The following is a 12,467-nucleotide window of genomic DNA, read 5'->3' as shown; positions in this document are numbered from 1 at the left end:
GTTTTGTCGTCTCCGTTTTCAACCCGGCGAGAAGGGTTAACATGCACAAGCCACCATGTCCGAAGTCAAGAAGGGGTGTACATGGATCGAACAACCTCCCAGATGTCTTTATCAACTACCTTTTAAAGCAATACACAGAATTAGTAGGGATTTGTCCAACTGGATCGAACCTTCTGCATTTCTTTTCTTTTTCTTTCTTTTTATTTATTTATTTTTTTAATCCTCACCCGAGGATATTTTTCCATTTTTTGTACATATAGAGCGGACGGAGAGAGAGGAAGAGAGAGAGAGAGAAACATCGATATGAAGGGACACATTGAGTGGCTGCCACCCGCACAACCAACCAGGGCCGGGGACAAACTGCAACCGAGGTACGTGCCCTTAGCGGGAACCGAACCCGGGTCTCTCCGGACCGCAGGCCGACGCTCTAACCGCTGAGCCAAACTGACCAGGGCTGCATTTCTTTTCTTTTTTAATGAGTTTCAGGTGTACGATTATATAATTTAGGAAGTGATCCCCCCGGTATTTCCAGTACCTAGATGACACTGTACATAGTTATTACAATGTTATTAAGTCTATTCCCTAAGCTGTCTTCATAGCCCCGTGACTACTGGGTAACTACCAATCTGTGTTTCCCAGGCTCTTCACCCATCACCCAGGCCCCCAGCCTCCTCCCCTCTGGCAACCATCAGTCTGTTCTCTGTCTTCGAGTCTGTTTCTGTTTTGTGTGTTCATTGGATTCCACGTCCAAGTGAGGTCACGCAGTGTTTGTCTTTCTCTGTCCTTTCTCTATCTGACTTATTTCACTCAGCCTAGGACTCTAGGTCAATCTCTGTGTTTTTGTTGGAAGAAAAACGTTCAGCGGATTTCACCGTTTCTGTGCTTTTCCAAAGTTGTTTCCTGCTGAGAAACACAAAGGAGCTGCCTTGCATCCGACGCTGCCTCCAGCGCCGCAGCCGCTTGGGAGGGGCTTCCTCCATGCCAGTCCCTGGAACAAGTCCTGTTCTTTCCTAGTAGGTTCGAAACAGCTCCTGTTCCTGCAGGGGCCCACCTTCCTCTCCAGCTGCCGAGGTCTTCCTCGGACTTCGGCACGTACGCCTCCAGCCAGCAAACGTTAATGGAGCAAACAGCAGGTCTCGGTCCTTCCCACACGGCGTCGTGCTAGTGGGAGACAGCAGCACACAGATAAAGGTAGTGGTGACGCACCTGACTTTCCCTATGATGGAAAATAAGGCAGGGAGGGGAACAGGTGGTGCTGCTTGGGGGTGTCAGGGCAGGTCTCACTGAGGAGCAGGTGTTTGAACAAAGACGCACAGGAGGCGAGGAGGGGGGTCCGGTAGAGACTGGGGCAGAGGTGTGGCCGGTGCAGTGGGCCATCTAGGTACAGGGCACCCGGCGTGCAGACAGCCTGGGCTTTGAGATGGACCCGCTGGAGGTTCTGAGCTGAGGAGCGTCCAGGTGCTAGCGGACGACAGGCCGGAGCGGCAGGTGAGAGCAGGTGCAGGCGTGGGCTGGGATGGAGGTGGAGGTGGTGAGAAGTCACCAGTGACTGGGAGGCCTTCAGTGTGTGCACTGAGGGTGGCACGGCCTCACCTGAGATGGAGCCCAGGTGAGGCAGGTTAAAACAAGGGTCAGAAGTGGCGTTTTGATGATGTTTGTTGGACAACCAAGTGCATTTGCTGAAAAGGTGAGCTGAGGAGTCCAAAATCTGGGGGAGAGGCTCAGGCTGATGGGCACAGGGAATGAGTCCTGTTGCAAGTCACCCTGGCTCTGGGCACCTCCACCACTGTGCCCTCGGCAGGAAGCCCGACCCAGGCTCCCGACGGTCCATGTTGCCCAGTCCTGTTTCTGAGGACATCTGTCCCACCTACCCAGTAAGTCCTGGGACATCTCCCACAGCCACATGTACTCCCTGCACCAAGTCCAATACGAGGACTCAGCAGTGCTTCATAAACATGTAAGGTATGGTGGCCCCGCCTCTCGAGAAGGAACAGTACTTGCGCCGTGCATCACGTCAGTGAGCTGGCAGATCTGACCCAGGGAAATTAAAACATGCCAGTCAAAATGAAATGGGAGCCCTGGCCGGTTTGGCTCAGCGGTTAGAGCATTGGCCTGTGGTCCAGAGAGACCCGGGTTGGTTCCTGCTAAGGGCACGTACCTCAGTTGCAGTTTGTCCCCGGCCCTGGTTGGTCGTGCGGGTGGCAGCCACTTGGTGTGTCCCTTTCACGTCGATGTTTCTCTCTCTCTCTCTCCCTCCCACTCTATCTGAACAAAAAAATGGAGGGGTGTTCTTGGGTGAGGATAAAAAAAAAAAAAAGAAAAGAGAAAACAAACAAACAAAAAAAGAAATGGGACCCCCAGTCCACACCAGCACCTGGAACGTTCATGGAAAGAGACCAGGTGTTGGGAGGAGAGCCTCAACAAGTTTTGAAAGATGGAACTCCCCTAGATTTTATTCTCTGCTCATGATGAAATTAGATTAGAAGGTACTAACAGAAAAGTATCTGGAGAATCCCCAACTATTTAGAAATTAAGCAGCATATCTCTAAAACCATCCCATGGGCCCTGGCCTGTTTGGCTCAGTGGCTAGAGCGTCGGCCCTCAGACCAATTTGTTGTGGGTTCAGTTTCCAATCAAGGGCACATACATAGGTTACAGGTTCAAGCCTGGCCCTGGTCAGGGTCGCAAGAGACGCAACCAATCAATGTGTATCTCTCACATTGATGTTTCTCTACCTCCCTCCCTTCCACTTTATCTAAATATCAGGAAAAATATCCTTGGGTGAGGATTAACAACAGGAACAAAAAAGAACATCCCAGCCCTAGTTGGTTTGGCTCAGCAATTAGAGCATCAGCCCGTGGACCAGTGAGACCTGGGTTTGATTCCGGCCAAGGGCACATACCCCGGTTGCAGTTTGTCCCCGGCCCTGGTCGGGGTCGCTTGGGAGGCAACCAGTCGATGTGTCTCTCTCCCATGGATGTCTCTCTCTCTCTCTCTCTTTCCCTCCCTCCCACTCTATAAAAATAAATAAATAAATAAATAAATAAGTGCCCTGGCCACTTTGGCTCAGCGGTTAGAGCGTCGGCCTGCGGTCCAGAGAGACCCGGGTTCAGTTCCTGCTAAGGGCGCGTACCTCGGTTGCAATTTGTTCCCGGCCCTGGTTGGTCATGCGGGTGACAGCCACTCGATGTGTCCCTTTCATGTCGATGTTTCTCTCTCTCTCTCTCTCTTTCTCTCTCTCCCTCCCACTCTATCTGAACAAAAAATGGAAAAAAAAATGGAAAAATGTCCTTGGGCGAGGATAAAAAGTAAAATAAAATAAAAATAAATAACATTTTTAAAAGATCAATGAAATTGATCAGCCTTTCTGATCAGCTGGACTGGTGAAGAAAAACAAGAAGGAAGACGCAGGGGACCAAACTCAGGACTGGGAGATGGCTCATGACGGCGACTCACGCACATCAGGAGACAGTGAGGACAGAAGACAGTGAGGACAGAAATAACTGAACCATCCTATGCAGCAATTCCGCGCCTGGGAGCAAGTGGAGAAATCCTCCAAAGAGAGCCGAGCTGTCGCCCCAGCACCGCCTGGGGAGTGGACGAGCCCTGAGCTGCTGCAGACGTTGCTCACTTACAAAGCTGCCCCCAGGGAGCCGCAGGCCCAGGGGGCTCACCAGCGAAAGCTGCCCCAGGGCTGCGGGCTCCACCCCGGCCGCTGCACGCTGACCCCCGCAGCCGGCCGTGCAGGAGAGGACCCGCAGACCGGTGTCCCGGAGCCAAGATGCCCCTGGGACCCATGCGCCAGGCCGGGGCGCTGTGCCCCGAAGGGGGGCAGCCCGGGGAACCTGCCAGGGCGGCTCAGTCATGACGGGCCCATGTCAGCAGGTGCAGAAAAGCATCAGAAACCCCACGGCGGCCGGGGCTGTGGCTTGGTGGACTGGCGACCCCGTGGACTGAGGGGTCCCGGGGGGATTCCGGTCAGAGCACGTGCCCGGATGGGGCTCGACCCCCAGCAGGCGGCCAGTCCATGTTTCCCTCTCACATCGATGTTTCTCTCTCTCTCCCTTCTCTCTAAAACAGAAATCTATAAAAATACATTTATAAAAGGAAGGAAACCCCAGCATGGGCCGGGTCAGGGCTCCTAGAAGAACAAGCTTGGTGCGAACCTCGTTGCCACGATGTCAGAGCGTCCCCCAAAGCCACACCTGACAGCCAATGGGAAGGAGGCCAGGAGGCGCACCGTGCAAGGCCCCGCCCACCTGCCCGAAGCCCCGCCCCCGCGCTGGACACGTGCCCGGCATGACGTAACTTCTACGTAGCACCGCCTCGCTGGCTGGCGCGCAACGCCAACGGTTGCCAACCGCTAGCCACAGACTGCTAACCGTCGCAGCGCGCATTGGCTAGTATCGTGGGGACATGGGCGCAGGCGAGAGTGCTGCGATTCCCATTGGCCAAACCCCACTGGGAGCAGGCACAGTCCCAGAAGGGGCAACCCCATTGGTCAAAGTCAAAGGGAGCCGGCGCAGGCGCGAGTGCGGCAACCCCATTGGCTAAACTCCCGAAGTAAGGCGCAAGCGTGGGCGCTGTCATCCCATTGGCTGAGGGTTGTAGGAGCAACGTAACCACGTGCCAGAGCCTCGGGTCCGGAGACCCTGCGTGGACTAGGACGTGGACAAGGCGGCGGCCGGGCCATGCTGCGCCTCGCGGCCAAGGTGGTGGCCTTCTTCTGGAGGAGGGCGGACAGCCCCGACGAGGAGGCCGGGCCGCGGGGGCTCGAGCTCCCCGAAGGTGCCTCGTGGGGCGAAGCCGGGACAGAAGGTGCCTCGAGGGGCGGGGCCCGGGCTGGGCGGGGTTGCGGTTGGGCCTGCGCGCTGGCTCCCAGGGCTCCTCCTCCCAGAGCGAGCCACAGAGGGGCGCGTGCGCAGGTGGCTGCCTCTAACCTCCCCACCCCCCTTGCTCAGGCCTGTGGAGGTGGCTTCCTCCATCTGGGGTGTCTGAACAATGTGGGCTTCGAGAGGCAGCCCAAGCCCAGGCTGCACCCCAGGAGGCCACGCGGGCTGGACGTGACCTCTGCTCCTGTGCCCCGGAAGCAGCAGAGCAGGTGCAGCGAGGGCTCACGACACTGGCTGCAGCAAGCTTGTGGGCCATGAGTGGGGAGGGTCGCTGAACCGCCAGGGCATGCCCTGCTCCCAGGACGGGCTTGCTCCCCAAACCTGGGATCTCTGGTGTTGCTTCGTTTGGTGAGATGAAGCAACCCCCTGGCACTGCTGTCGATGTTGCTGGCGATGGAAGAAGACAGCAATAGTAGTAACAACTCCGGGATGCTGCAACGCCAACAATTCACAGCGCGGCCGAACCTGCGCCGGCCTCTCGGGTCTATGTGTTGCTCCGGTTTCTGGCCCTAAGCTCTCTGGGTGGAGGCTATCACGGCGTCCCCTTTACAGATGGAGCTGGACAGGGTGGTGCAGGACTCCGCCTAGGCTTACAAGTTGCCGTGGAAGAGCTGGAGATAGAGCACCAGGCAGCCTGCCTCACACACCTGACTTTCTGTGCTCTCCCCGCGAGGGCCCTCCTGCCCCTTTGGGGCGCCCCGTTTTCCACCTTCCTGCAGTAGGACTGCAGTGTAGGGCAGGCTCACTTTGTGGTCAGAATAACCTGTTTGTTTACCCACTCAGGTGACACCAAGTTGAAAACGGTCCAGGGTGTGGTGACGAGGTACTGCAGTGATTATGGCATGATTGACGACCTGATCTACTTCTCCAGTGAGGTTGTGACTGGCAAAGTGCTTCTGAATGTTGGGCAGGAAGTTGTTGCAGTTGTGGAAGAAAATAAAGTGTCCAACGGACTGAAAGCAATCAGAGTGAGGCCCAAGTTGGTTTGGGAAGTTTCTTCACCATGGGGTTTCACATTGCTGTCCTCTTGTTCGGGTAGCGTCTCAACAGACAACCTGGCTAAAGGAGGGAACTGGGTGTACTTGCTCGGGGTGCACTTGTTCTCACAGTGCTTTCTGTTTAAAAAATCAGTGGTGGCCCTGGCCAGTGTGGCTCAGGTGTTAGAGCATCAGCCCTTGGACCGAAAGGTCATGGGTTTGATTCCTCATCAAGGGCCGTTGCCTGGGTTGCAGGTTCGGCATGAGGGAGGCAACCAATTGATGTGTCCCTCTCACATCTATGTTTCTCTCCCTCCCTACCTCCCTTCTACTCTCTCTAAAAGGCAATGGAGAAAAGTATCCTCGGATGAGGATTAACAATGATAACAACAAAATCAGTGATGGTCTTTGTAAATCATTCAAACACCAAAGAAGTTTGTAATTCATAAGTTTGCCTACAACTCTATACCATGGAGAACATTGTTAATATTTCTATATCTATTGTTTTAGTCTTTTAAAAATATTGTTAAAAGTAGTAATTATTAGACCCTTTGTTATCCAATTAGCAAAGACAGTTAGTGGACTCTATTATTCAGCAATTTTTTCATTTAAAAATAGCATTTTTATACTGTAATTTTTGGAAGTAGAATTGTTAGTCAAAGGGTATGCACATTTAACATTTTATTGGACATGGTCCAGTTATTCTCTAATAACATTGTACTAATTGAAACTCTCAGGAACAGGGTGGAAGGCTGGCTGCTCCCCAGTGCTGGTGAGGACGTGGATGTCATCACCCTCTGGAATCTTGGGCAGTCTAATCAGTAAATCTTGTCATTTAATTTGCACTTAAGTTTTTAAGTAGATTAGTGGTTCACTTTTTTTGTGAACTATTTTCATGTCCTTTGTCCATATTTTTTGTTGAGTTCAACTTTTTTTTTTTAATCCTCATCTGAGGGTATTTTTTTCATTTATAATCAAATAGAGTGGGAGGAAGGGAGGGAGAGAGAGAGAGAAACATTGATGTGAGAGAGACACATCAATTGGTTGCCTTCTGCACGACCTGGACTAGGCCAGGGACTGAGCCACAACCAAGATATGTGCCCTTGACCGAACCTGAGACTCTTTGGTCTGCCAGCCCATGCTCTAGCTGCTGAGCGGGGCGGATTCAACTTTTTTTTTTTAATCCTCACCCAAGGACATTTTTGCATATATCTTCAGATAGAGCAGGAGGGAGAGAAAGAAACATTGATGTGAGAGAGACATATGGACTGGTTACACCCACACAACCCCAACCGGGGCCAAGGACAAACTACAACCTAGGTACATGCCCTTAGCGGGAACCGAACCTGGGCCTCTCTGGTCCATGGACCAACGCTCTAACCGCTGAGTCAAACTGGCCAGGGCAGATTCAAGTTTTTAAATTAAAATTCTATTTTAGGGATTAGATCTTTTTTTTCCTCAAATTTTATTACAGATGTTTCTCCTTTTTCCTCCCCAGACCCCTTCCTCCCCATACTCCCCCCCACCAGGATTGTTGTCTATGTTCATTGGTTATGCATACATGCACATAAGTTCTTTGGTTCATCTCATCCATCCCCCACCCCCAGGGAAAATTATTATATGAAAGTATTGCAAATATCTCCCCCAAGATTATCTTTTGACTGTGTGTTGTAAAGATTTTTGTAGTTAAGCCCTGGCCGGTTTGGCTCAGCGGTTAGAGCGTCGGCCTGTGGTCCTGAGAGACCCGGGTTCGGTTCCCGCTAAGGGCGCGTACCTCGGTTACAGTTTGTCCCCGGCCCTGGTCAGTCGTGCAGGTGGCGGCCACTTGATGTGTCCCTTTCACATCGATGTTTCTCTCTCTGTTCCTCTCCCTTCCACTCTACCTAAAAAAACAAACAAACAAAAAAAACCTAAAAAAAAAAAAAAAGATTTTTGTAGTTAAATGTGTTTGTCTCAGTGTAGTTTTCGAGCTCTGTACGAGCCTCAGAGAAGCTTCCTCCACTCTTTACCACAATACACCCAGGTTCTCTAGAAGTGGCAGTCAACTCTGAATGTTTGATCTGTCTGGGACTTACTTGGTGTACAGACTAAGAGAAGGGACCAGGAGCTACCGGTCACCCTACTGACTAGTCCACTTTTTTTTTTTTTATCCTCACCCGAGGACATTTTTCCAATTTTTGTTCAGATAGAGTGGGAAGGAGAGAGAAGAAGAGAGAGAGAAACATCGATGTGAAAGGGACACATTGAATGGCTGCCACCCACATGACCCCAACTGGGGCTGGGGACAAACTGCAACTGAGGTACATGCCGTTAGCAAGAACCGAACCCAGAACTTTCTGGTCCGCAGGCTGATGCTCTAACCACTGAGCAAAACCAGCCAGGGCTCAACTACTTTTTTTTTTAATGTTTTTATTCTTTAGAAAGAGGAAGAGTGAGGGAGAGATAGAAACACTGATGAGAGAAACATCAACATTGATTGGCTGCCTCCTGCGTGCCCCCTACTGGGCCTTGTCAGTCTTGATGCCTGTGTGGCCTGGGGATCGAGCCTGCAACCCAGGCATGTGCCCTGACCAGGAATTGAACCAGTGACCTCTTGGTGCATGGGTTGATGCTCAATCACTGAACCACAACTGCCAATGATCTCAACTACTTTTTTTTTTTAATCCTCACCCGAGGATATTTTCCCATTTTTTGTTCAGATAGAGTGGGGAGGGGGCGGGGGGAGAGAGAGAGAAACATCGACGTGAAAGGAACACATTGAGTGGTTGCCACCCTCACGACCAAACCAGGGCCAGGGACAAACTGCAACTGAGGTACGTGCCCTTAGCGGGAACTGAACCCAGGTCTCTCTGGACCGCAGGCTAACGCTCTAACCACTGAGCCAAACTGGCTACAGCTCAACTACTTTTTAAAAATAGTTGAGGCCCAACTGGTGTGGCTCAGCGGTTAGAGCGTTGGCCAGCAGGCCAAAGGGTTGCAGGTTCAGTTCTCAGTCAAGGGCACATATCTGGGCTGCAGGTTAGATCCCCAGCCCCGGTTGGGGTTGTGTGGGAGGCAACCAATCGATGTGTCTCGCATCTGTTTCTCTCTCTCTCTCTCTCTCTCTCTCTCTCTCTCGCCTTCCCTCCCTGCACTCTATCTAAAAATTAATGGAAAAATATCCTCTGGTGAGGATTAACAACACCAAAAAATAGTTGAGGTGTACTTTGTTTCTATTTTAATTAGTAACTATCATCTTAATGCTTAAGATCGTCTTTCTCATTTTAAAAATAATACTCATTCTAGAGTGGTGTTGTTCAGTACAGTAGCTTCCAGCCATGTGTGGCTATTTAAATGTAGTTATTAAAAGTAAATAAAATTTAAAATTAATTCTTAAGTTTTACTAAGCACATTGTAGGAGCTAAACGTAGCTGGTGATTACAGACTAGGCGGAATACACACTTTTCCTGTCCGCAGAGTGTCTGTCGGTCGCTCTGGCCTAGCGTGCTGGGAGGTGCACAGCAGCTTCTCCCCACTCCCCCCTGTACCTGTCTCCGCGGCCTGGCCCTGTCTGCTCTAGCTCTTCTGGGGGCGCCTGAGCCCCCGGCCTGTGCTCCCTCCCCCGACACGCACAGGGTGTGCTGACTTCCACCGAGAGAGGGGCCTGGCTTGTCACCACGGCCCTCGGTCTCTTCGCTTATTTTTTTACTTAGTTTTTATTTTATTATGGTAAAACGCACATCACATTTTAAGAACTTCTAAGCATACGATTCAGTACATTGACGTTGTCCTGCAGCCGTCACCCCCATCCGTCCTCCGCACTTTCTCGTCTTTCCCAACAGAAACTGTCCCTCTGAACAGAAGTTCACTGCTCTTTCTGTCTAAATGTGGCTGTTCCGGTGCCGCGTGTGAGTGAGGCACATGACGCTTGTCCTTCTGTGCCGGCTTATTGGATTCAGCATGATATTCTGGGTTCACCAGTGTCACATGGTCACAACTTCCTTCCTCTTTCAGGCTGAGCCGTGTCCTCTGTGCGGCTGGACCACGCTTGTTTCTCCACTCGTCTGTTGGCGGGCACCTGGGTTGTTTCTGCCTTTGGCTGTTGTGAACAGTGTCTGTTCGCGTCCCTGTTTTCAGTTCTATTGGGTGCATACCTTGGACTGGAATTGCAGGTCACGTCGTAATTCTGTGTGTAACTTTTGAGGACCTGCCAGACTTCTCCAGTGGCTGCACCGTCTCACATGCCCACCAGCTGCGTGCCGAGGGTTCCCATTTTCCACATCTCAGCCAACACGAGTTTCTTCCCATTTTTTTGACAGTAGCCATCCTAGTGGATATGAAGGGCTGTCTTTTTGGTTTTGATTTACATTTCCCTAATAATAATGTTGAGCATCTTTTTATATGCTTATGGGTTATTTATGTTCTTTGGAGATGTGTGTCTTCAAGTCCTTTGGCTGTTTGTTTTGTTAATCCTCACCTGAGGATATTTTTTCATTGATTTTTCGACAGAGTGGAAGGGAGGGAGGGAGAGAGAGAAACATTGATGTGAGAGAGACACATTGATTGGTTGCTTCCCACATGACCTGGACCAGGGCTAGGGATCAAACCAATAACCTAGATGCATGCCCTTGACCAGGAATTGAACCCATGACCTTCTGGTGTGAGGGCCGACACACTAAATGACCCACATGGGCCAGAGCTGTATGAATTTAAGGATATATTTTCTATTTCTGCAGAAATGTTATTGGGATTTTGATAGGGATTGCACTGAATTTGTAGATTGCTTAGCATAGTGTTGACATCTTAATATTAAGTCTTTCGATCTGTGAACATGATGTCTTTCCATTTATTTGACTTTCACTTCTTTCAGCCACATTTTGTCATTTTCTGTGTGTGTCTTCCACCTCCTTGCTTAAATGGTGCTAAGTATCTTCTTCTTTTGATGTTTTTGTCTTTACCAGATAGGGTTTTTTTATCCTCACTTGAGAACATTTTTGCATTTATTTTCAGATAGAGCGGGAGGGGGAGAGGGAGGAAGAGAGAGAGAGAAACATCAATGTGAGAGAGACACATTGAGTGGCTGCCGCCCACATGACTCCAACCGGGGCTGGGGACAAACTGCAACCGAGGTACGTGCCCTTAGCGGGGACCAAACCCAGGACTCTCTAGTCTGTGGGCTGACGCTCTAACCACTGAGCAAAACCATCCAGGGCCCAGATTAGGTTTTAATTTCCTTTTTCGGATTATTCATCGCAAGTGTATAGAAGTACAGCCGGTTGTTGTGTGTTGATTTTGTATCCTGTAAATTTGCTGATTTGTTCATTAGCTGTAACAGTTTTTATTTTTTATGTATATTTTTTTATCCTCACCAGAGGACCCTTTTTTTTTGCATTTATCTTTAGATAGAGCGGGAGGGAGAGAAAGAGGAAGTGAGAGAGAAAAACATCGATGTGAGAGAGACACATCGAGTGGTTACCACTCACACGACCCCAGCTGGGTCCGGGGACAAACTGCAACTGAGGTACGTGCCCTTAGCAGGAACCAAACTCGGACTCTCCAGTCCACAGGCTGACGCTCTGACCACTGAGCCGAACCAGCCAGGGCTGTAACAGTTTTTAAATGGAATATTTAGTGGTTTCTGCATATAAGATCCTGTCATCTGCAAACAGATAAATTTACTTCCTCCGTTTTAGTTAGATTCCTTTTCTCTCTCTCTCTCTCTCTCTCTCTTTGCCTTGTTGCTCTGGCTAGAAATTTTAATACTGTTCTGAACAGAAGTGACAAAAAGAGGTTGTCCCTGATCTTAGAGGAAAATCTGTCCTTCAGTCTGTTACCGTGGACTGTGATGTCAGCTGTGGGTATTGTGTACATGGCCTTTATCATATTGGAGAGGTTCCCTTCCAATCCTAGTTTGTTGAGCGTCTTATTGTGAAAGCAAGTTGAGTTTTCCAGCTGCCTGTTCTGCATCACCTGAGATGATAGTGTGTTTTTCCCTGGCTCTTCCAGCCTGGCGCGTCACACTGACTGGGGAAAGCATCCCTTGGTTGTGGTGCACAATCCTTTCAATATTTTGCTGCTGGGTTCAGTTTGCTAGTGTTCTGTTGAGGGTTTTTGCATCAGTCTTCGGTGTGCTGTTCCTGTGGTCCTCTTGTTATGGTTCAAATAGAGGTTCGCTTGTCCACCAGGTGGAAGCTGTCTCTGATAAATGGGAAGAGGACAGCAGAAACCAGGGCGGAGGGCTGTCCGACTCTGGCCCCCGAGTGCTGATTGGCTGTGTGACATCGCTGATGAAGGGTGCTGGCTACATCAATCAGACCACGTACTTCTCTCTGAAGAGTGTTTGTGAAGGTAAGCTGGACGGGTTTCTGCTTCACATTTTGTTGTTGTCCTCACCTGAGGACATTTTTTGATATTTTGTTCAGATAGAGTGGGAGGGAGAGAGAGAGAGAAACATAGACATGAAAGGGTGGTTGCCACCCACACGACCCAACCAGGGCCGGGTACAAACTGCAACTGAGGTACGTGCCCTTAGCGGGAACCAAACCCAGGTCTCTCCAGACCACAGGCCAATGCTCTAACCGCTGAGCCAAACTGGCCAGGGTTCTGCTTCACATTTAAA

General features: G+C 50.5%; 1 protein-coding gene across 1 annotated transcript in view; it reads left to right on the top strand.

Annotated features, from left to right (window-relative positions):
* The first annotated feature begins 4,691 nt into the window (after window positions 1-4,691).
* MOV10L1 (Mov10 like RISC complex RNA helicase 1) overlaps window positions 4,692-12,467 on the top strand; it is a 41,864-nt gene continuing 34,088 nt past the window's right edge. The window contains exons 1-3 of the mRNA XM_036278166.1: window positions 4,692-4,788; window positions 5,676-5,860; window positions 12,034-12,196. Of these exons, the coding sequence (XP_036134059.1) occupies window positions 4,692-4,788; window positions 5,676-5,860; window positions 12,034-12,196 (445 nt within the window). The remainder of the gene's footprint in view (window positions 4,789-5,675; window positions 5,861-12,033; window positions 12,197-12,467) is intronic.

Source organism: Molossus molossus, unplaced genomic scaffold, assembly GCF_014108415.1.
Source record: "Molossus molossus isolate mMolMol1 unplaced genomic scaffold, mMolMol1.p scaffold_m16_p_26, whole genome shotgun sequence".
In the NCBI taxonomy this organism is placed as follows: domain Eukaryota; kingdom Metazoa; phylum Chordata; class Mammalia; order Chiroptera; family Molossidae; genus Molossus; species Molossus molossus.
Note: the sequence above shows the minus strand (reverse complement) of the source record. Positions and strands in the feature narration are given on the sequence as shown.